The following is a 25,489-nucleotide window of genomic DNA, read 5'->3' on the forward strand; positions in this document are numbered from 1 at the left end:
TGCTGCACAATTCCACTATTCATTCACACACTGGTGGAGGCAGCTACAATTGTAGCCACAGCTGCCCTGGGGCAGACTGACAGAAGCGAGGCTGCCATATCGCGCCATCGGCCCCTCTGGCCAACACCAGTAGGTGGTAGGTGAAGTGTCTTGCCCAAGGACACAACGACCGAGACTGTCTGAGCCGGGGCTCGAACCGGAAACCTTCCGGTTACAAGACGAACTGCCAACTCTTTGAGCCACGATCGCCCTGGTTTTAATTAAAATCAGAATCAGAAAACTTTATTTATCCCCAAGGGGCAATTAACAAACAACCGAGCAGCATAACGTTGAAGATAAGGACAATAAGAACAGGCAATAGGAGTGAAATAATAAATACACAGAATATAATAAAAATAATAAATAAATAATAAATTACACAGTTTTAAAAATTAAAGTGACTGAAATGTGAATAAATAACTGTAAGTGACTAAATCTAAATGTAGCCAGGTGGAAGTTCGATATTATGGGACATGCCACTGGATGGCGCTGTTTCTTTTGGGGTATCCGTGAGAGCGCAAGGGATCACATGGGTCTCTACAGAGACATTCACGGGAGTGCTAGCTTGCATTGGTGTTATGTGGGTGTGCAATGCCTTTTTTCGCTGCCTGATATGTTTTAAATGCAAAGTGTGCAACAGTTAAGGCACCAGGAGTGGCTGCAACCAACTTCGCCGTTCATCTCAGAGGGATCTATATTCAGTTTTCTGCTGAATTAATGCACTGTATGTATTTGAGTTCACACTTGTATTATACTATCTCTGTGGGTAAGAGGGAAATGTACCTTGTTAACTGTTTAATCTTGGCTCTGTATCTTAGCAGGAGAAGCCACTACAGTTATTTTTGCACTGCTAAGTTTTGTTTTATTTATGTATGGGTTTATACCAGACACAAAATGACGCTAGACGTCCTTGAGTTCCAGATGCTGATAAAGTTGGGGAAATAACCTGCAGTAGCAGTGGGTTACCAGTGCACAAAGCTGTTACTGGATAAGAACTGTCTGTAACAATTTTATTTCTTTATTTTTACAAGCTTTTTTATTTTCTTCTGAGCGCTTACTTTATCATTCAGATTAAAAGAACCCCAAAGATAATCTGTGTTCTGGGCTGGTTAATTTAGCCAGGCTACATAAATTTAATCAGAAGAGCACACAAACAAATGAATATTACAGATGAAGGCTGGATTCCAGTGGTTGGACTAATGGACTACTTCTGTAAGGAGCGGATGACGTCTGGGTCTGGTTTAAAGTCTGAACACACACACACACACTGTAGAGACTAAAGCCCTCACCGTCTCTCCCCGATCCTTTGATACTGGCAGAAGAAGTGCGACGAGACAATTGACTAGGTTCAACTTTTATTGCAGACAAATTAAACAAATGTGCATTTGGAGATCAATCAGTTGCACACAAACTCTGGTATGCCCTTACATAACACCAGTTGATCTGAACCCCCCTGACTCAGCAGTGACACTTTGCACCCTCACCTCCTGTCACCCGACTCTTTACCTTAGTAAAGGGTCTCTCTCTCTCCCTCTGTGTGTGTCTGCGCGTGTTAGACCTACTGATCTATAATCTATTTAAATGACTAACAAGTATGATGCTTGCTAACAGTTCTGCAGCTAAATCTCTAAAGTCACAATAATATATTCCCACAACACAAACTCTGCATTTCATGTTTTCCTGTTTTCTGGAGCACTGATGAACTCTAAACAATATCAAGCTGTCATCAGTGAACCTCAGCATTTCCTCCAGAATTTTCACATTAAAACTCTTGGAACATTCCTTCATTAATGAGCTTTTAATGTGAAAGAAACCCACCAGGAAGCGTTTGGCAATTTATGTCTGAAGAGCCTCAGTAGGGTTGTGACTCTGCAGCTTTAAATATTACAATGAATATTACCTTCTTCATAAATGTGATTCCTTTATCGGCTCTTTATTTGAAAAGCAGCTTTTCTATCAGCTACAGTCTGCTCTGTCGTGAGAAAACTGCAGCTGTTTCACCCTCTGCATAATAATAGTAAAGATACCACAACTTATAAATGTAGTGTTAGTGCGTGATGATGACATGGAAATGACTAGTTTCATGTGACATTATAAAAATAAAAAACAAAATTCCATAGAAACTAATGTCACTGTGTTTTTTTATCTCATTCGTCATTAACGGCAGAAGAAGAAAAAAAACCCACAACACATTTTACAGCAAGGTACAAAACAGCACTATGTCATGTCTCATACTATGATTAGAACCGTAGTGTCAAATCTCTCTGTAGCATCACACAGTCCATTTGAAACAAGCTGAAGCTGTTCTATTTACACCTTTTATGCAAACATTGACCATCCAGTGATTAATACATGGGGTTTAATGAAAAACTGATGACAATTCAATACATTTAAAGTGATTTTCAGACTTACGAATGCTAGAAGTGTTTTAATGATACAGGATAATCATCTCAAATGTAGGTTTTCATACCAAAATCTTTCTCTTCTGAATATCTATGATATAATGTGTTTATGTTGGAGGAATCTCCCATATCATATATCTGTAAAAGCCCTGATTGCTTTTTTTTTTTTTTTACTGGGACATTCATGAACAGCTGCAGCTGTGTTAGAACATGTTAGCAAAAGGACATGAATCATAACACAGAGCATCTGCAGCTGAATCTGTCTCTGCACGGTAAACACACACACAGGACATCAGTGCAGGTGGTACAGTCATAGATATTATATAAATCAGAGCAATGCTGCAGCAGAAAAACATTTCCACACTTCCAACTGACTGCTGGAAAAGTCAAAACCACATTTTTTTGGCTAATACTTTTTATGGTATTTAAATCATAAAAACTTGTAATTTCATTTTTTTTCTTTGATATATTGTTAAAAACAATTTTAATTCCCCTATTTATAAAAAGACACGAAAAAGTAGTTTGGGGGCTGAGCTGATACTAAAGGCTATATTTAAACAGACTGAGCACAGAGCTGTGCTGAAACCACAGGTTGAACGTACCAGCTGGTCAACATGTCAGGATGTCACTGCAAAAAGAACAAAAAATGTACTGTTAGATTTCTTGTTTGTCTTTCTTGTTTCTTTCTTTATATATTTTAAATTTTTATTATAGTTGTGCAAAATTTAGTTTTTCTGTATGTGCATTAACAGCCCTGCAGTAAAACATGAGAAGCTGAAGTGTTTTTATCTGAAACAGGAACCCGGACGACCACAGAGCTGTTAGTTTCTGTTAACCACAGAGTGAAAAACATGCCTGAGGATGTTGAGCAATGAACGGCTCTCACAGTTAACGGTCATCTCCAAACACAGAACAACTATAGTATTCTTTTATTTATAGGCTTATATTGATAACATATATCACACCAGGACACCCAGCTGTCCTAGTGTCCTAGTGATAAGGATTATTTAGACCTAGGCTCATACTGGTAGTCGCCCTGTGTTTCAAAACCCCAGGCAGTAGGACAGCATGCTCTCCAATGAGGCAAGCTGCAGCTTCTGGTCCAGGTTATTCTTCCTCGAGAAAGAGGTGATGATAGTGCCATCTGCAAACATTACAGTCCATGGAGACTCCTGTCTGACCTCACTTAACCACTGCAAACACTAAACACAAGACTTAAACCCACCTGTTGCGCCTGCTGGACAATAGGGCTGGATTGGTAATGTGCAACCAATTCAGTTGGTAAATGGACTGAATCTTATGTAGTGCTTTTCTACTCTCCCGACTTTCTACTCTCTCACATTCACTTTCTTCTATGCTGTTTAAATGCTCACTAACTAACAACATTCACACTCAGATGGATGCACCTTAGACCAACTTGAGGTTAGTATCTTGCTCAAGGATACTTGGCATGCAGACTAGAGAGCCAAGGATCAAACCATCCGATCAGTAGATGACCTGATCTACCACCTGAGCTACAACCACCTTAGTTCAATTCAGTTCCACTGTATTAATATAGTGTCAAATCACAACAACAGCTGCCTCCAGGCACTTTATTTTGTAAGGTAAAGGCCCTACAATAACACAAAATAGCTGGACTGTGGTGATCAGAATCAGAAAGGGTTTTATTGCCAAATGTTGAGCAGGTTTACAACATGAGGAAATTGCTGCGGTGCTTCAGTGCAAACATACTGGCATAAATTGCGCTTAAATAGACATGAAAAAAATAAAAGTAAGAATAAGAATTAAAAGTGCTACGTAGAAAGATATATACATGAGTGCAGGTGGTGATCAGTGCCAAACATGGAATGATGCAGTGAACACAGCGTAGGGTCATGTGTTAGTGGTGGGAACAGTCATACGGTTATTGTTCATGTGTCCAACAGCAGAGGGGAAGAAACTGTTCTTATGGCGAGAGGTTCTGGTGCGAATGGACCGGAGCCTCCTGCCTGAGGGGAGCAGGTCAAACAGACTGTGTCCAGGGTGAGAAGGGTCAGCTGAGATCCGAGCTGCACGCCCCAGTGTCCTGGAGGTGTACAGGTCCTGCAGAGATGGGAGTCTGCAGCCAATCACCTTCTCAGCAGAGCGCACAACACGCTGCAGTCTCTGTTTGTCCCTGATAGTGGCTCCAGTGTACCACACGGTGATGGAGGAGGTGAGGATGGACTCGATGATTGCAGTGTAGAACTGCATCATCGTCCGTGTTGGCAGGTTGAATTTCTTCAGCTGCCTCAGGAAGTACATCCTCTGCTGGGCTTTCTTGATGACGGAGGTGATGGTGGGCTCCCACTTCAGGTCCTGGGTGATGGTGGTACCCAGGAAGCGGAATGAGTCCACAGAGGTGATGGGGGTGTCAGTCAGGATGATGGGGGGGAGTGGGAGTGGGGATCTGAGGATGGTAGTACTTTCTAACATGAAACAAATATAATAGCAATGCTATATCTATGAATAGGACAAACATTTATCAGCATGGCCTCCTGCTTCCACCAGAGATGAATGCAGAGGAGGCGAGAAAGACACATGAGGAGAGAGGAGTCAGAATGAGATGTCAGTGAAATTTGAGTTCTAACTTCATATTAATAGTTGTTTTTGCTCTTGTGACACTAAAGGTCAGAGGTCAGATTAGCTCACATGTGTTAGGTGAATTCTGCTGCCACCTATTGACCTTTATTATTGTGTGACTGGTGCCTTTATACACAGTACATCCACTCATTGGCCACTTTATTAGGTACACCTTGCTAGTACTGGATTTAACCCCCTGTTGCCTTCAGAACTGCCTTAATCCTTCATAGCAGATTTTCAAAAAGGTCCTGGAAACATTACTCTAAGGCTACGTTCACACTGTAGGCAAAAGTGCATAAATCCGATTTTTTTGACCCTATGCGACCTATGCTGGTATGACAGTGTGAACAGCACAAATCCGATATTTTCAAATCCGATCTGGGTCACTTTCATATGTGGTACTGAATTTGATACATATCTGATGTTTTAGAAAGCGACTGCTGTTTATGCATTAAATGCGTCTTTTACGTCACTGACACAAGACAGATGCCAATTATCAGCTCCGGAGAAGACATCGCGAACGCTTCCTGGCCATCCCGTGTAGATGTCAGTGAAACTGTTTGAAAGACAACGTTGGAGAAACGTGAACATTTTATTTGTAGTGTATGATCTGCAGATTCTGACAGAAAACTGCAACTATCCTTTGAAGCACCACTCCTCTAAAACAGCAATAAGGATCATTATTAGGTTATTTACATTATTATGTAAATAACAAAATAACTTAAAGCAAAAATTGGGAAACGTAAAGTCCGAAGTCTTTATATTAAGGGCCATCAGTCAAACAATATTTTGTTTGCTCTTTGTCTAAACAGAGCACTTTGTGTGTGACGTCTTCTTTTGCGCATGCGGGCCGCTTTGAAGGTTCACACTAGAGCGCGTTTGCTGTCGCATTTTATTTGTAGTGTGAACAAGCAGACAAAAAAAATCGGATTTGATCAAAAAATCGGAATTGAGCATCAAGACCTGCAGTGTGAACGCAGCCTAATGTTTAAAATGAATCTTAGAAATAGGTAACAGCTTTTTGTGACATGCTGTAAAAAACAGTTTGCTGTCTTGTGGTGACAGCCGAATGGGCAGCCTGTGTGTGTTCATGTTAAATATCACAGTTTACTCCTTCTCTCATGGGCAGTATGGATGTTTTAAATGTTTATTTGTCTTATTAACAAACTAAGCTGGGTTGTTTACGTTCACTGTTTGCAGTGTTAAATTCTTACATGTCAGGAGAGAGGCCTGGTTGATACCAGAGAAGGACGAGCTTACTTGTTGAGGGCTAAATATCACATTGTGAGAGTCAGACTTGAAGTGAGAGCTGCAAATGACTCGTTTAGTCTTCTTTTTTCCATGAATGCTTTCTAACTTTATTAAAGTACATGTGAACAGTGTAGCTCTAGAGCTCTAGTTCAGCTTCAAGTTACTGCTAACTGTGCATAACTTTATTGCCATCAAACACATTTAACACTCAGAGAATAAATATAAATTAATATAATATATATAACTATATAAGAAAGTTCACTGTGTGCCAAAATAAACTGGGATCAAATAATCTGAACTTGGATTTGACTGGTTAGTAATATCAAAAGAACAAGTCTTTGATACTGCTTGCTCCTGTGTATCTCTTTGGAGGTGTTTCAGGACCTCTAAAAGAGACCCCAAGGTACATCCAGACCCTCCAGGCACTCAGAGCAGAGGTTATGTTTCTTGTCTTTCTAGGGAATGCCTGGGGATCCCCCAGAAGGAAATGGGAAGTGTTCCTGGGAAGAAGGTTGTCTGAAAACCCTGCCACCTCAACCCAATATTATCACTCAGTCAGTCTTTGTAACTTTGTAACTCTCTTCTTCTCTCACAGTTTGGACTTCCTTGATCCTTTTCCTCGTGTCTTACTCCCTTCCACCAGAGATAAGAGCAGAGGAGACAAGGAAGAGACACAAGGAAAGAGAGACAAGGAAACAGGTGTTTTTTTTTCTTTTTTAGATCTCAGCTAAAACTGGATTTTATGAACTTAACAGGCATAACAGTGCTCATAACTCAGTTTTTTTTTACTACAGCCACTTAATTTAATTGACAGCTTGTTTTCACTTTTAAGCTCAAAATCACAGTTACTCCTCGTGTTACATTAAAGGTCAAAGGTCAGACACATTGTGTTGGGCAAACTGAAGCTCCTCTGCTGCCACCTACTGGCTGTTGTCATTCTGAATGTGACCTTGTAAGGCAAGGCAATGCAAATTTATTTGTATAGCACAATTCAACAACAAGGTGATTCAAAGTGCTTTACAGAGACATTAGAAACAAAAACAAATAAAAAGCATGATTTAAAATTGAATAAAACAAGCAAATAAACTAACTAACTAATTAACAAACAAACAAACAAAACAGTATATAAAATCAAAACAGATTAAATCAGAACAATAGATAAAATCAGTAGTTAAATGTAAGTTTTGAAATTTAAGCTTAAAGTGTGGATTTGGTGCTTTATTCAAATGCAGCTGAGAACAGGTGAGTCTTCAACCTGGATTTAAATAAACTGAGTGTTTCAGCTGATCTGAGGCTTTCTGGGAGTTTGTTCCAGATATAAGGAGCATAAAAGCTGAATGCAGCTTCTCCGTGTCTGGTTCTGACTCTGGGAACTGATAAAAGACCGGATCCAGATGACCTGAGGGATCTGGAAGGTTCATACTGGGTCAGGAGGTCATTGATGTATTTTGGTCCTAAACCATTCAGAGCTTTATAGGCCAGCATCAGAACTTTAAAGTCTATCCTCTGATATATATGTACATGTATACACAATGCACACTCTAACTGGCCAGCTTTTTAGGTACACTTTCATAGTAAAATGTCTAGTTTTAATAAATAATTATCAGAATCTTACAACCAAAGTTTTCATCTGATGTAAAATGTATATGTTACAGAGTATAGCATGGTGGAAAAGGATAGAGAGAATCCCCCACTAAGCTTTTGGGTTGGCATTACTTTAGATTCTGTTTTGTATTAATTGCATGCTTTGGTGTTTCTTTGTGTTTGATGTGAGGTGTAGGCCACACCCATGTGGGAGTGGAGATTCTACTCTAGTCCAGCTGCCAGCTATTTAGAGTTGAATACAGGGAGCAGCTGATTGGGGAGGATTGGATTAAATATGTTTCTTTAAGCAAGTTCTTCATGACTGAGCTAAGTGTCCTCTTTTTTTGGAAATCAAAATATGGTCACCTTATTATACAGTACAAATAAAATGTTCACGTCCAAACAGTTTCACTAACACTGGATGGCCAGGAAGCGTTCGCGATGTCTTCTCCGGCGCTGATAATTGCCGTCTGTCTTGTGTCAGTGATGTAAAACACGGATTTAATGCGACTTGACCATTCAAACAGCAGTCACTTTCTCAAACATCAGATATATATCGGATTCAGTACCACATACGAAAGTGACCCAGATCGGATTTGTGCCGTTCACACTGCCATACCATGATCGGCTATGGGTCACATAGGGTCAAAAAAGTCGGATTTGATGCACTTTTGTGTGCAGTGTGAACGTAGTTTTAAATATTACCACACACCTGAAATTATCATGAATTTGATTCCTTTACCACATCTTTATTTGAAAAGCAGCTTTTCTATCAGCTGTCTGCACACTGAAACTGAAGATATTACAACTTATACAAATGTTAGTCCACAGAAGTGCTTTAAAATATGACACTTGCTGTTTTCATGGACATTATAACACATATTTTAGAAATTAAGCAGCTCTGTGGTTATTGTTTGTTTTGGAAAACCCACCCGTTATCTTTAGCAATTCAACGTTAACACCCGTGGAATCAGGCAACAGTTCTACCAGTAAGCAAACGGATGTTAAACCAATACAGAGTGTATCACTACAAAAATTCAGTCCTGAGAACAACAAAAAATGCCATAAGCTCATCTTTGCTCTCCATTATTTACCCATGAGCTAACTGTGTCCTAACAGACACAAAGAAAAGCAGCTGTACCTCTTGGTTTTGTTCTTGGTTTTTTCCTTCTCTTTGATGATGATTCGTCCATAACTGAGCTCTTCTGTTCTCACTGCTGAGTAGACTGCAGCTGAATCAGTCTCTGTACAATAAAACACACAGAGGACATCATTGCAGGTAGTTCAGTCACATAAATAATGCCAGTCACATTAATCATAGCACAAAGGTGACATTATTTATTCTTCTTCCTATTTGTACAGTTGTGAAATAGGAAAAAGTTTAGAACAATGCTATAGCAGACAAACATTTCAACAACTGACTGCTGGAGAAGTCAGAATTATACACATTTTGTACCCTTTATGGTATTTAAATGATAAAAGCTTGTCATTTTTTTTGTATCTTTGATATATTATCAAGACAAATTTTAATTCCCATATGAGAAGAGAGAAGATGGTGGCACAGAAGTAGAAAAGAACTAGCTCTTGGAATTGATATTTTTTTTATTGTCATTTGTGCTTAGAAATATATAATCATTTATGCTTACATATTCATTCATATGCTGATAAAAATCTTATCCTTATTAGATAAGATTCTGTGTGCACTTGTGTACCATGAGATGAGAGGAAGCAGGCTCAACGTTATAATTCAATTATAGCTTTTGAAACCGGACTGTTCTGTTTCTTTTAAAAGTTTGACAGTTCACACCTTTAAATGTGCGTTTGAGACATGACCTGTTAGAAGTTCTTGTTTTTATAGTTTAGCGAGACGCTTACTTCTGCTTTTCTGCATACCTCATACACACGGTTTAAATTTATTGAAAGGTCATAGGTCTATTTATAGTATGGCTGGAACACACACACACACACAGAATACAGACATTGATGTTGTTCAGATATGTCTGCTTATAAATGTCACATGTAATTGCATATTCATGAATGATTGTTTGCTGTAGCGAAGGAATCAGTCGAAGTTGGCTAAGGACAGGTGAAGGCCTGAGCTGACTTCCCTCGTGAGCCACAAAGAGCTCTGTCTTGTTTTTTTTTTTTGTCGTGCAGTTTGTTGGTCTTGCTGTTCCAGCAGGGTTTGTGGCTAGATAAACCCAACACTACCCTTTTCGTTTACCTTTTAAACATCAGTGCACTAAATGACAATATAGAGTGCTAAATTTAAACTGACTGGGCTATGTGCTGAAACTACAGGATGAACGCACCAGCTATCAACATACCAGGATATCACAACACAAAAATTACGTTCATGTAAGTCGCATCCAAAATTGAATGTAAGTGCATTAACAGCCCTGCAGTAAAAACTGAGCAGAAACAGGAAATAGAAACCTGGACAACCACAAAGCTGCTAGTTTCTGTTAACCACAGACTGAACAACACAGTTTGGCATGTAAAGAACAACTTTCACTGTTAATGGTTGTCTACAAATACAGAACAACTACAGTACATTTATAGGCTTTGATTGGACAATGATATTTCTGAAACAAATCAAAGGATTGTAGGAGGGTCTTGTGTCTATGCCCATGAAAGCAGACTGCATATGCAGGGGAAACATGCAAAATGGTCCTGGTTCCTCAACACCTGACGCGGACCTTGTTAATACAGGCGACCTCCAAGCTGCTATGGCTTCATTTTTCTGTCTCTCTCTTATATCTGAGGTGGGTTTGCTTAGCATTTGTGGGTCTAGCCTTAGGACCCTAACAGAATACCGACTTCTCAAAGGCATCTAGTCTTACTAAACCAGCTGTACACAACCAAATCGTCTAAGGTATTCTCTCAGTGGCAGGGGAACAATATGACCACAGCCCCACCAAAGTTGGAGACGGCGCAATACTGGAAGAATCTCAAAAAATGCAGAAATTATGGTTTTTAGAACTTGAATTCAAGATATTTAAGCTCAGATTAATGAGACACACAGCCCACAAATAACAAACAGAAGTTCAAGAAGTTAACTTGATAAAAAGAACTAATGCAACTAGTAGTGAAATATATCTGTTGTTATAGTGTTTTATGATGAGTTTTAATGAAACCTGTCATGTTTTTACTGGGAAAACAAAATTGTTTCATATGAAATAAACACAACATGAAGGTTAAGGGATCTGAATCATGTTTAACATATTACTAAAAATGATACAGTGAGTTTTGGTGAGGAACACTGAAACGAAACAGGAAAACTCCACTGAGCTGTCTGTACCTTTTAACCACTTTTTGGTTTTCCTGTAGAAATTGCTAACAAAGATACAAGCATGAAACTTCATACATAAAGTAAATACATACATAAAATGAAATATTACCTTTGCTTTGTCTTAATAGGTGTCGCTGATGATTTGAGATTTTGATGTCACTGTACATGATGTCACTTTTTTCATCTTCTCCCCCATCTGCTGAAAAACAAGATGAATGACTGTATAAGTTATTGTATGTTAATGTCAGTGGAAACATAATTGTTAAATGTATTTTAACTTTCTATTTTTTTGTTTCTAACTAATAAAGTCTGAGTTTCACCTTCAGGTGAACACATCGTCCCACCAGCAGAGCCACAACACAGACTGATCCAACACATGACAGCACAGAGAGAACAGGAGGCGAGAGTGAGGAAGGGCGATATGTAGGTGGAGGTGTGGTGGTGTGTTTGTCTAAAACAAAGCAAACACAGTCATTAAGTTGTCGTCACATTGTGAATGTTGAAAGCTGCAGAAACACAGACAGGTGAGTGTGTCACCTGTGACAGTGATCCAGCTGGATGGAGACTCTCCATGACCGCTGATGTCACACTTGTAGAGGCCTTCATCAGACCTGGAAACATGCTGGATGGTCATGTGACCTGTAGGCTGCTTCCTGATGAGGGAGCCATCTTTATAGAAAGCAGCTGGGAGGTTGGAGGGAGTGGTCTTTGTTTTACAGAGCAGAGTGACGTCATCTCCCTCCATCACAGGGAGGACAGGACTCTGCAGGATCACTGATCCACCTCAACACAGAGACAAACTACAGCATTTCATCCATTTACACACAGCTTCATCAACACTAACTCCACACACTCAGCTTACCAGTGACTGTCAGCTTAACCATGTTACTGATGGGACCCTCTCTGGACTCACACCAGTAAACTCCACTGTCATGAGGGAACACAGTGATGTTACAGGAAGAACCAGCTGGTTTTCCCCACCCATCTTCACACTGAGTCCTCTGTTGTTTGCTTGTGTTTCTCCTCAGAGTCCATCCAGCAGAGCTGTCGTCCTCCTCACAGCTCAGAGACACAAAGTCTCCTTTAAAGAACTGAGAGCTGCTGGGACTCACAGTCAGACGAGCTTGGTTTACTGTGCAGCACAGAAGTGAGATCAGAACTACAAAAGATTAAACTTACATTCAGTTCAGTCAGAAAAAAGTGCACCGTAATGTTTTAGTATATCATGAAATCATTAAAAATAAAGAGTAGTAACAATAAGCTTTGCTCTTTTAATCAGATGAAATGAAATCAGATGATTTATCCCAAAGTGACAAAAATACAAAAAGAAAATCACAATGTTTTTAAACTTTATACTTATTTATGCTTCAGCTGTTGCAAGCCCTAACTGAATAATGAATGTTAATTAAATATATTTAAACAGTGTATATCTAACAAAATGCTAGATTAACTCTATAAAGTATAGTGTAGTTACAGTGTAAGATGAGGAATTTTCTTTTGTGTTTGCCCCACATTACCATGAAATTATCCACTTCTTAAAATTACTTCTGTCATAATGGACTTCAGGAGGCACAGATGGGTCTGCTCCCCTCTGATGGAGAATGAGTGGATTCTGTCTCCACCTTAAGGTTTGTGGGTACCCACATGTCTGTTGATTTCACCTAGACCCACAACACCAATGCCCTGGTAAAGAAGGCCCAACAGCAGCTGCACTTCCTCCGTGTCCTGAGGAAGAATAACCAGAAGCTGCTGCTGGTCTTCTATCACTCCTCAGTGGTCCTACTGTCTGGGTGTTTGTTGAGCAGGGGCCACAGCTGAGAACAGGAAAGCTGTGCCGAGGGTAATTAACACTTCCCAAAAATCACTGGATACCCTTTGCCACCTCTGGGGGCCATCACCAGATCCTCCTGTCTCAGGAAAACAAGGGCCATCACACGCAGCCCCTTGTACCCTCCTTACCACCTGTTTTACCCGCTGCCTTCTGGTCAGCGCCTCAGGTCAGTCAGGTCCCACACCTCCAGAGATAAAATCTCTTCAGTCTAAATTTTAATTCTAATGAATATACTCAGTTTTGAACAAATGATGTAGAATATCAGCAAAGACAAAGGAGAAAAACAGCATCTGAGATCTTTGTCCAGAAGGAACAGATGCTGCACAGGACCCTCAAGCTTCCAGGTCTCTGGTAGATGATCCGAGCTTGAAGGATAGACTACTCACAGGGGCGAGGGGGGAATTTGTTTTCTTTTTAAAATATATAACAGTTACTCTGGTTTCGAGTCAAAACAGAGGAGAGAGGACCCCTCCTACACCCCTGCTAATTCCACTTCATACCCTTCCTTCTGTACCCCAGGTCCTAACACTGAGCAGTGCTGATTTTCTATCCCTGGAAATTAACTAAAAATGCTAGTAATATTTCAATGTTAGAAAAACAACACTGTTAATGTTAGTCATTGTTAATCTTTAACTAGGTCACTGTTAGAAATACAACACTGTCAAAATTGTTAATTTAACACTCAAAAGAGTGGACACATATAGATACTTTCTAGTGTCAATTTAACACTGGAGGTTTTGCATAGTACCTGAACATTTTACTGAAGTACAATAACTATGTATTTGTGCATCATTGATTATTATTATAAAATGATTATATTATTGTAGGGTCTTCACCAAACAATATAAAGCACCTTGAGTCAACTGTTTTTGTGATTTGGCGCTATATAAATAAAACTGAATTGAAAGCAACTGAATTAATTACCAACTCTGGGACTGTGTGACAGAGTGCATGGAAAATCATGAATCCTGACTGTGCAGAGCAGCGGGGGAACCGTAGCTGAACTGTGTGGAGAGCTAATCTGAGCAAAGGAAAAGTGAATTCCAGTGCAGAGCAGCTTAATCGAATGGGATAAAGGCCTGAGCAGGAAAAACTGCAGACTGAGGCGAAGCAATGTGGAGGCTGGATGAGAGGCTGCAGGCCTGCAGGGAAATGTGGATGACATGATAAACTCTGTTCTACTTTAACCATAATTAATACATTTAAAATGTGTTTCTTATATTTTTGTGGCCGCCTGTGAGGCCAATACCACAACACATATACAAGCACACATACAGACACACAAACACACACACACAAAATGCTTTTAGTGTTAAATAAATGTAATGCAAGTAGGCAGGTGTATTTATAACTTCATGACTGAGTCTTTCTAAGTCTTTCACAGCTTGTTTCCTGGTTAAGAAAGTAAAAGCAGGTCCTATATCAGACCTGCAGTTTGTCCTGTCCTGTTTTTAACTTGAACTGTTTTTAATGTCTTCTTCTCCATCATACTGATCAAGAATGCATAGTAATTACAGTATTTAAAGAGAAACTGTGTACTTACAGAGCCAAATTTGCAGAGATGATTCCTTCATTGTGCTCGACAACTTCATGATGTGACTTTGTCATCATTTCCTAGAGACATTAAAGTAATCCCGCCCTCTTCCTCTGTGTGTGAGCGTATGGTTCCCCCCGCTAGCCCACTGTACGTCTTGCAAGACAATTGCTGAAAACTAATTTCTGGACTATACAAAAATACAGTGCAGCTCTCTGCGAGGCCTCAGTACCTCCTTTTTGTAATACACACTCTTTATATTTAGTAATAAGTAATTTAATAATAAGTCGTATAAACTGCTAATTTAACGATGGTGTTGGTGTCCTGAGTTGGTCTAAAATTACGAGTGTACAAAAGGTAAAGGAGGAGGCTCAAAATACAGCTCTGTGGCACTCTGAGTGGCACTCTAACACTGTTAGAGTGGATGAGTGGTGTATACCAACCCACATTAAAAATCCTGAACCCACAGGCAGATGTTGTGGAGAACAATCTGCTGGGTAGGATGGAAATGAATTCAGAGCTGTGTGTGTGCCCTGTGTTGCTCCACAGTACAGTGTGGAGGGTTGTAGATGGTGTCATCCATTAAAACACTGGTGGGAATCCAGGATCGGTCTTTCTATGGTGTCAGTGGCCTCAGGGCCTTATTAGTTGGTCATTGGGTGGGTTATTTTGTTGTTGTTGTTTTTCAACTTTTCCCCCCATCTGCTAAAAAACAAGATGAACAACTGTAAGTTATTGTATGTTAATCTCAATGCACACTTCATTTTAATGAAACTGTTAAACATTTTTTAACTTTCAATTTTTTTTCTGATTTTGTTTTTCTGAAAACAAAGTCTGAGCCTTACCTTCAGGTTTCCCGTGAAAACATCATCTCACCAGCAGAACCAGTAACACAGACTGATCCAATACATGACACAGAGAGACTGTCTTATGGGAGAACACCTGTAATGTTACAGAAAGAACCAGCTGCTTTACCCCAGTTTATTCTGAGTCCTCTGTTGTTTGCTTGTATTTCTCCTCAGAGTCCATCCAGCAGAGCTGTCGTCCTCCTCCCAGCTCAGAGACACAAAGTCTCCTTCAAAGAACTGAGAGCTGCTGGGACTCACAGTCAGGCGAGCTTGGTTTTCTGTGCAGCACAGAAGTGAGATCACAACTAAAGGAAGTTGCACATTCAGTCAGTTTTGTTATAATCAGAAAAAATATATAACTAAGAATAGAATAGAATAGGCAGCATGGTGGCATGGTGGTTAGCACTGTTGCCTCACAGCAAGAATGTCCTGAGTTCAATTACACCATCAGGCCGGGGTCTTTCTGTGTGGAGTTTGCATGTTCTCCCTGTGTTTGTGTGGGTTCCCTCCGGGTACTCCGGCTTCCTCCCACCGTCCAAAGACATGCAGCTTGTGGGGATAGGTTAATTGGATAATCCAAATTGCCATTAGGTGTGAATGTGAGTGCGGATGGTTGTCTGTCCCTGTGTGTTGGCCCTGTGACTGGCGACCTGTCCAGGATGTACCCCGCCTCTCGCCCTATGACAGCTGGGATAGGCTCCAGCGCCGCCAGCGACCCTGAAAAGGATAAGCGGAAGCGAATGGATGGATGGATATAGAATAGAATGGAATGGTCATTGTACATGTACAATGAAATTGTGAATGCTTGACACTAACTGTACAAGAATAAAATATAAATAGTATTTAATAAATATAATATAACTATATATAGGGCAGCACGGTGTTTAGCACTGTTGCCGCACAGCAAGAAGGTCCTGAGTTCAATTCCACCATCAGGGCGGGGTCTTTCTGTGTGGAGTTTGCATGTTCTCCCCGTGTTTGCGTGGGTTCTCCCCGGGCACTCCGGCTTCCTCCCATAGTCCAAAGACATGCACTTTGTGGGGATAGGTTAATTAAAAAATCTAAATTGCCCATAGGTGTGAATGCGGGAGTGAATGTGAGTGCGAATGGTTGTCTGTTCCTGTGTGGTAGCCCTGCGACAGACTGGCAACCTGTCCAGGGTGTACCCCGCCTCTTGCCCTATGACAGCTGGGATAGGCTCCAGCGACCCTGAAAAGGATAAGCGGAAATGAATGGATGGATGAAATATAATTATAATAATATAACAATAAATAGTAAGAATTACTGGAATAAGTAAATGAGGGGACATTGCTGTGAGTAAGCGCCTGCTTATTTTCATTTGTACTTTTTACTATTTTACTTTGAGTACATTTTCAAAACCAGTACTTTTTTCACCTTTTCTTGAGTAAAGAAGTTCAATTAGTACCTCAACTTTTTCTGAAGTTTTTCAAAATTAGTATTTGTACTTCTACTGAAGTACAGCATGTCTGTAATTTTGCCAGCCCTGACTATCCAGCCCAAGGCGAAAACTTCTTTATTTGGTATTAGAGACAAAAGACATTTAACAATAAGGGAAAAGGCATAAAAACATTGCTTTTACAATCCTACTTGCACTGAGAAGAATATTCCTGTATTGGAAAAAAAAGCAAAAAAAACCTAATGTGTCCCGGTGGTTTGGCAAGCTGGTACAATTCATTCAATTAGAAAAAGTCAAATACACTGTCAGAGGGTCCAGGGACAAAGTCTTCTCTGTCTGGGATCCATTGCTAACATACGTTAGTAGACCTAAAACCTTGCACACCTAGTAGTCCTCTCACACTCACACATCTGTGTTTTATGTGTATATGTGCATACAGCACACAGCTTCATCAGTGGTGACTATGGGATCAGAACGATGCCAGCTTGAAATTTCCGTTTCAACACTTCCTGTTCCTGCTCAAACACAGTGGTGTTTCTGAGTAGCTTATCTGCTTAGCAATTTAATTAAAAACTTTTAAATACATTCTTCTTTCATAGTATAATCTTCACGTGCTTCATCCGAAGCACACTTTCTGTGTACTCACTACCTAATTTATAGCCAAAGTATTCATTTACTGTGTCTCTCCTGTTTCGCTAGCTTAGCTTAGCTCGTAGCCGACTCGTTAGCACCATGGCTACTTCACCTGTCCCTCCTGCACTTTCCTGCTCATTGTGTCAGATGTTTAGTTACTCCTCAGCCTCCTTTAGCAGTAATGATATCTGTAACAAATGTAGCATATTTGCAGCACTGGAGGCCAGGATTACTGAATTGGAGACTCGGCTTCGCATCCTTCATTCACCCGTAGCTAGCCAGGCCTCTGTAGCTGGTGCAGCCAAAGATAGTGTAGGCCCCACTAGCTGTTCCCCGGCAGACCCTAAGCAGCTGGGGAAAGAGGGCGGCTGGGTGACGGTAGCGTTGCCAACCGTCCCTTAAAAATCGTCCCGTATTTAGAAACAAAAGTACACGTCCCATATTGAGCTAATAAGGGACGCAGTTTGTCCCGTAATACAGTGAGAATCAAAAGTAGTGTTTGTGTGGGTTCTTTTGCAAGAATATCAGATTACTCAATTAACTGGTCAAAATCTACAGTCCTACCGATTAATTGCTCCTTCCATAATTCCTCTTCTACACCACTGCAATCGGGAAATATAAAATATTTAGGTATTAATGTTTCTCCCAAGCTTGCAGATCTAACTAAATTAAACCATATCCCACTTTTAAAGAAGGTAGAAGATGATCTGGCTAGATGGAAATGTCTACCCATATCACTCATGGGAAGGGTTGCCGCTATAAAAATGATGGTCTTACCAAAAATAAATTATTTATTCTCAATGATCCCAACTAAACCGCCACAAGATTGGTTCAGATCTCTAGATTCATGTATGTCCAAATTCCTTTGGAAAAATAAACCCCCACATTTAAGCTTAAAAACACTACAAAAGACCAAGGATAAAGGAGGACTAGAACTGCCTAACTTTCAGCACTACTTCTTAGCCAACAGGCTTCAGTTTATCTCAGGATGGCTAAAACACACCCTCTTAGATGAACCTTGGCTAGATGTAGAACAAGCACTCTGCAATAATCTAGAGATCTCAGACCTACCATTTATCAGCTCAAACATCCAACGACATGAATGCTTTAAAAGCATCAACATCAGCTCTTCTCTGACAGCATGGTGGGAGTTTCTAAAATTGACGGCGTCTTCATTAATCCCATGCAAACGTACACCTATCTGGAACAACCCTGACATATTACAAAACAATAATATGATAAACTTTTCAGATTGGAGTGATAAAGGAATCAAATATTTAGAACATATACTAGAAGGAACAGAATTTATTTCATTTGACGGACTAGTTACACAATATGGGATCAACAAGAAAAGATTTTTAGAATATCAACAAATTAAATCCATAGTAAAAAAGAAATTTAAACCGGGTCAAGTTGAACTACAAACACCACCAAGTGTGGTTCAATTTCTTACTCTTAAAACCCCCAAATTACTATCCAAAATATACAGAATGCTTTCTAAAACAGATGAATCAATATCACTTCCTATTGCAAAATGGGAAGCGGATTTATCAGTTAACTTAGACCTAAACTTCTGGTCTCAGATTTGCTTAAAAACCTTTCATCTAATTAGAAATCCCAGTCTTCAATTAATTCAATACAAAATATTACATAGAGTGCACTATACAGGTCATCGGATGTTCAAGATGGGCTTTACGTCTACCAACAACTGCTCACACTGCCAAACCAATTCACCGGACAATTATATCCACGCTCTTTGGTTCTGTCCACCAGTTCAGAAGTTTTGGCGCGAGATATGTGAAGACTTATCGAAGTGTCTGAAATGTAACATTCCAACTTCCCCCTTAGTGTGTTTGTTGGGCAGCTTAGATAATGTCACTTCAGAAAAGAATATCGCCCATATGGTTTTCACTGCCCTATGCATAGCCAAGAAAACAGTCCTCATGAACTGGAAAAATAAAAATAATCTTAATTCTAACCAATATAGAAATTATCTATTAGATTACATTAGTCTTGATACAGCCTCTGCCGCCACATCAGATCAATTGCTCTGGGCTCCTTTGATCAGCTCCATCACCTAGTGGGGGTGGGGGGTCATAGTTTGGTCCCGCCTTCACTGTTGTGATTGGTGTGGGGGTAGGGACAGGCTTAGGGCGTCGGGGGGTTCCCCGGAGGCATCTTCCTTGGGGGGCTCAACCCGGGGTAGCGGTCATGTCCAGTTAGGGGCTCTATTGGCTCTCCGGTGACTGTTTCCTCGCGGCTGCGTGCAGCGGGGCTAGGGGAGGGTCTGTGCTGACGGACGTGGGTTACTGACCTGGTAGCCTGGCTGCCCCTGGGTGGGTCCGGGATGGGCGTGAGGTTCTGGGGGCGCTCCGTCTCTGGGCTGGGACCCGGACCGGGCCTCGGGGGCTTGGGTCCTGGTTGGTGTGTTGCCGGGGTTGTGGGCGGGTGGGTGCATGGGGGCCCAGCCCTGGAGCAGGGTGCCGCCGGTGCGTCGAGCCACCTGGGGGGCTCTTCAACTGGTGGGGGAGATTGTCACATCTTGCAGGAGCTTTCCTCTCCTCAGGAGCTGCCTCTGCAGGAGGGGGAGATACAGGAGAGGTGGAGGAAGATCTCAGCCTGGGTGTTTATTGTCTTATGTAGTCTGGAAGATGAGTGGATGGTGGGGTGGGTGCAGTTTTCTCTGTGGTGGGGTTGGGTGGACTGTCCCGGGCTCTGTGGGGCCGGGCGGCGCTGCTGCACTGGGCCCGGTCTGGATGGGCCTGGGCCCCCTTTCCCTGGCGGGTCGCGGAGTATGGGGGTGCCTACTGGGGTCAGCGGGGGAGCTGGCCCCAGGGAGGGGTCACTTGCCCCTCCCTTCCTTCCCTCCCCATCTCCAGCTGCCTCCCTCTTCCCGCTCCACCACAACCACCCACACATGCAGGGCCTTGGAGTAGGGGTATGTCACCAGGGTGCAGAGGAGGCTACCCCCCCCTCCCCCTCTGTCCCCTTCTGGCTGCCTCTGCCTCAATTTTATCCCACAACATTCACATTACTCACACTCTCATTACACATACATATAGGATCTTGGGGGTGGGCACGATACACGGAGTCCAAAGTACCATCAGGGTGTACACCCCACCCCTGGCATCGTTGCCCACCTCTCAATTTTAAATACACGTAGACATTGAGGGCTAGCAGGAGGGACCATGCGCTTACCTGCTGCTCTCTGGCAGGTAGTTCCATGCCCTCCTGGGTTTTAAATGCACCTTAGAACACACATGCATCAACATTACAATGAGCGGGTGGAGGGAGGTTCGGAGTCTTCTCTCACCCCCGTTCTCTGCGACCTGCTGGAGCAGGGGGGCTAGGACTAGGAGGAGGAGTTGGCCGTCCGACTGCGGTCTGGGGTGTGGAGCCTTCCTGCTGCTGCGGAGTCGGGGCGGTCTGCCTCCCCCCACCGCAGGGAAAAGGGAAACACCACCTGGGTCTGGGTGCAGTTCCCCCCTCCAGGGGCGGGGGCACCTAGACCCGGTTTGTAGAGTACGCTTGGGGAGTGTGATCGTGTGTACAGCGTCTCTTTATGTCTGTCTCCACGTTGGTTGAGTGTGGAGTAAGTGCATATGAGAGCATGAGGGTGGGAATGGATGTTTGTATCTGTGTGTGCCTGTATGTCTGTGTCTATATGTCAGGTTGGGTGTCAGGCGCCACCTCTCTGGGGACATCTCAGGCCCTCCAAGGTTTGGAGGCCTATCTCCCCCTACCACCACTTCCCCTGCCAGTGGCGGACCCCCTCAGACATCGGTGCATTGGTGGTTCTTTGTGTCCGGGGATGGGCGTCCAGGTACACACCGGCTCACTCCTTGGCGGCCGCTTATCGGGGCCTGGAGCCTGGGGCTCGCTCGGGCCACTTCGGAGGTGGGGTGCCCCCGGCCTCTCGGCCTGGGGCTCGGTCACTCAGGCGCAGCTGGCTGCCGGCGGAGCTCACGGGCGCGTCACTGCAACTCCCCCTGGCTTCTGCTCCGCGGCTGCTGAGTGAGCCCTCATCTGGGACTCTCCTCAGCTCTTTCTGGGACAGTGGCGCAGCTGCCCCTCTGTTGGTCTTCCTTGGTCTCTTGTGTTCTGGGGGCCTCTGGATGTCTGGAGTTTTGATCTCCTCCACACCTGCTTCACGCCCTGGAGGATGGGGCTGTGGCCCCCCCCACACCCTCTAGCAGATTATTACATGAAGGAACCTTTTAAAAAACAAAAAACAAGCGCGTCCATGCTCACAGGTGTACACACGGGTGATCACACCCACAAACTACACCCTTTTTGGCTCCTACCTCAAAGCACACTGTGTTCTGTTGATCTTATGTGCTGCACAATAATGTTTAACATTTAGTATTTACTGTCATATTCCCATATATCATTGTGATGTTGTTTATTCTATTACTCTTGTTCTCTTCTGCTTGCTTTCTTTTTTTCTTTCTCAGCAGGTGATCCAGGTGATTGATATATGCATTTTTTTTTCTCTGCCCGTTCTGTTGGTTTTTGTCTTTTGCCCTTCTCCCCCGTCCCTCTTCTCAGCTGTTTCTCTTTCCCTCTTTCTTTCTCCCCTTCTTTCCCCCAGTCAAGTCTGTCCCGTATTCAGTAAGTGAAAATAAAATAAACAATAAAAGGTGAATCAAATGGACCATTACGGCAAGGCTGGGATGGTCAGTTTGGTAAAGTAAATCCGTCTAAAGGCATCTTTCTTTGCCTTTAGACAACAATTCTGATGGCAAAAGAGCCAAACGGGACAGGCCAAAAAAAAAAAAAAAAAAAAAAAAAAAGAGAATCAAAAGTAGTCTATAAATGTTAATGGAATTAACGCTTTGTTTGAAAACATAATTCCCAGCCCCTCTCCTGCTTTGTGACCAATGAGCTGACAGCACACTTATGACAATTCAAGTATGACCGTTCAGATTACCGCTCATTTCATTGGTCGAGGAAAGGTCGTTTGCGGAGAAAATACCAGAAGACAACAGATGACCACAACAAGAAGCATGGCCAACAGGGAAACAAACGCCAACACTGCGGTGCAAGTCTTGGACGACATACACCTAAAGCTGGGCAAACACTGTGCGATTTTTTCAGTCACGTTATTCAGCTTCTGCTCAAACTGCACGATTGACTCGCAGGGGTTATAAGTTGGTAGGTCACGATGCAGGGTCTCCGCCCGATGCTCTGATGCAATCTGAGTGCTCAAACTGTGCGTCCATAAAATGAAGGTTATAACAGAAAATCTGTCGCTCTCTCTCTCTCTCTGTCTTTCACTCACACAGACACGCACACCACCACCATCAACTTTGCTAAATTGCTAATGAAAAACATTGATCAGGCAGCTGTGATTGAGCAACAATGTAAATCCAACTATTTTCACGGTTGTTGTTGTCGTAAACATTTTGTGAGGTCACATCGAAAAGGCTCGGATGAGCTTTCCTTTTTTTTTTTTTTTTTTTTTTTTTTTTTTTTTTTTTTTATAAATGACATCAGAAACAGCAGTATGCGACATTACGTGATGGCAGAGCTTCAGTTCATCCTTTGTCATTTTTTTTTTTTTTTTTTAAATAGGACAGGGGGAATGAATGAGAGAGAGAGGGGGAGAGAAAGAAAGAAAACCCAAGGGGAGAAGAGACGGTGAGAAGGGGGGGGAAGAGAGACAAAAAAAAAAAACTCCTGGGTCACCTGTATGGAGAAAAAACAAACAAACAAACAAACAAACAAACAAACAAACAAACAAACAAACAAACAAACAGAGGAGACAGCAAACAACAAAGAGCAACATAATAATAGAGAAAACAAAGCACCATCACAATAAACTAGCTAGTCATAGATATCAATATTTACTAAGTAATAAACGATATTGTGCAGCACGCAAGATAGACAGCGCACAGTGTGCTTTGAGGCAGCAGCCAAGAAAGCTTTAGTCCGCGTCTGTGAATACCCATGTGTGCATACCTGTGTGGATCAGCATGCTTGCATTCCAAAGGTTTCTCCATGTAATGATCTGCTAGGGAGTGTGGGGGGGCCACAGCCCCGTCCTCCAGGGTGTGAAGCGGGTATGGAGGAGATCAAAACTCCAGACATCCAGAGGCCCCCAGAACACAAGAGACCATGGAAGACCAACAGAGGGGCAGCCGCGCCACTGTTCCAGTAAGAGCTGAGGAGAGTCCCAGATGAGGGCTCACTCAGCAGCCGCGGAGCAGAAGCCAGGGGGGGTTGCAGTGACGCGCCCGTGAGCTCCGCCGGCCCCCAGCTGCGCCTGAGTGACCGAGCCCTAGGCCGAGAGGCCGGGGGCACCCCACCTCCAAAGGGGCCCGAGCGAGCCCCAGGCCCCAGGCCCCGACAAGCGGCCGCCAAGGAGTGAGCCGGTGTGTACCCGGACGCCCACCCCCAGACACAAAGAACCACCAACACACCGACACCTGAGGGAGTCCGCCACCGGCAGGGGAAGTGGTGGTGGGTGGAGATAGGCCTCCAAACCTTGGAGGGCCTGAGGTGTCCCCAGAGAGGTGGCGTCTGATACCCAACCTGACATATAGACACAGACATACAGGCACACACAGACACAAACATCCATTCCCACCCTCATGCTCTCATATGCACTCATTCCACACTCAACCAACGTGGAGACAGACATAAAGAAACGCTGTACACACAATCACACTCCCCAAGCGTACTCTACAAACCGGGTCTAGGTACCCTTGCCCCTGGAGGGGGGAATTGCACCCAGACCCAGGTGGTGTTACCCTTTTCCCTGCGGTGGGGAGAGGCAGACCACCCCGACTCCGCAGCAGCAGGGAGGCCCCACACCCCAGACCGCAGTCGGACGGCCAACTCCTCCTACTAGCCCTCCCGCTCCAGCAGGCCGCAGAGAATGGGGGTGGGAGGAGACTCCAAACCTCCCTCCACCCGCTCATTGTAGTGTTGATGCATATGTGTTCTAAGGTGCAATTAAAACCCAGGAGGGCATGGAGCTACCTGCCAGAGAGCAGCAGGTAAGCGCATAGTCCCTCCTGCTAACCCTCAATGACTAAGTGTATTTAAAATTGAGAGGTGGGCAACGACGTCAGGGGTGAGGTATACACCCTGATGGTGATTTGGACTCCGTGATTGTGCCCACCCCCAAGATCCTATATGTATGTGTAATGAGAGTGTGAATAATGTGAATGTCTAAGTTGTGGGATAAAATTGAGGCAGAGGCAGCCAGAAGGGGACAGGGGGGGGGGGGGGGGGGTAGCCTCCTCTGCACCCTGGTGACATACCCCCACTCCAAGGCCCTGCATGTGTGGGTGGTTGTGGAGGAGCGGGAAGAGGGAGGCAGCTGGAGATGGGGAGGGAAGGAAGGGAGGGGCAGGTAACCCCTCCCCTGGGGCCAGCTCCCCCGCTGACCCCAGTAGGCACTCCCACCCTCCGCGACCCGCCAGGGAAGGGGGGCCCAGGCCCATCAGACCGGGGCCCAGTGCAGTAGCGCCCCCCGGCTCCACAGAGCCCTGGACAGTCCACCCAACCCCACCACAGAGAAAACTGCACCCACCCCACCAACCACACATCTTCCAGACTACATAAGACAATAGACGCCCAGGCTGAGATCTTCCTCCACCTCTCCTGTATCTCCCCCTCTTGCAGAGAGTTCCTGAGAGAAGAAAGCTCCTGCCAGATGTGACCATCCCCCCCACCAGTTGAAGAGCCCCCCAGGCGGCTCGATGCACCGGCGGCACCCTGCTCCAGGGCCGGGCCCCCATGCACCCACCCGCCCACAACCCCGGCAACACACCAACCAGGACCCGAGCCCCCGAGGCCCGGCCCGGGCCCCCGCCCAGAGACGGAGCACCCCCAGAACCCCACGCCCATCCCGGACCCACCCAGGGGCAGCCAGGTTGCCAGGTCAGTAACCCACGTCCGTCAGCACAGACCCTCCCCTAGCCCCGCTGCACGCAGCCGCGAGGAAACAGTCACCCGAGAGCCAACAGAGCCCTCAACCGGACGTGACCGCTACCCCGGGTTGAGCCCCCCAAGGAAGATGCCTCCGGGGAACCCCCCGACGCCCTAAG

The 25,489-nt window shown here is 43.7% G+C and overlaps 1 protein-coding gene and 2 long non-coding RNA genes across 3 annotated transcripts in view; all 3 read right to left on the minus strand.

Annotated features, from left to right (window-relative positions):
- Positions 1–25,489, minus strand: part of LOC145425643 (uncharacterized) — a 96,878-nt gene that overhangs the window by 35,971 nt on the left and 35,418 nt on the right. The window lies entirely within an intron of this gene.
- LOC145425646 (uncharacterized) lies at positions 8,611–11,370 on the minus strand. The gene is made up of 2 exons (XR_013906362.1): positions 11,279–11,370; positions 8,611–9,121 (listed from the first exon to the last, which is right to left on the minus strand). It is a non-coding gene; the product is annotated as an uncharacterized LOC145425646 (long non-coding RNA).
- Positions 11,454–25,489, minus strand: part of LOC145421077 (Fc receptor-like protein 5) — a 34,086-nt gene continuing 20,050 nt past the window's right edge. The window contains exons 2-4 of the mRNA XM_080290838.1: positions 12,032–12,328; positions 11,707–11,952; positions 11,454–11,620 (exon numbers count right to left, since the gene is read on the minus strand). Of these exons, the coding sequence (XP_080146964.1) occupies positions 11,469–11,620; positions 11,707–11,952; positions 12,032–12,328 (695 nt within the window). The 3' untranslated portion in view covers positions 11,454–11,468. The remainder of the gene's footprint in view (positions 11,621–11,706; positions 11,953–12,031; positions 12,329–25,489) is intronic.

The sequence above is a fragment of the Astatotilapia calliptera genome, chromosome 3, assembly GCF_964374335.1.
Source record: "Astatotilapia calliptera chromosome 3, fAstCal68.1, whole genome shotgun sequence".
Lineage (NCBI taxonomy): Eukaryota > Metazoa > Chordata > Actinopteri > Cichliformes > Cichlidae > Astatotilapia > Astatotilapia calliptera.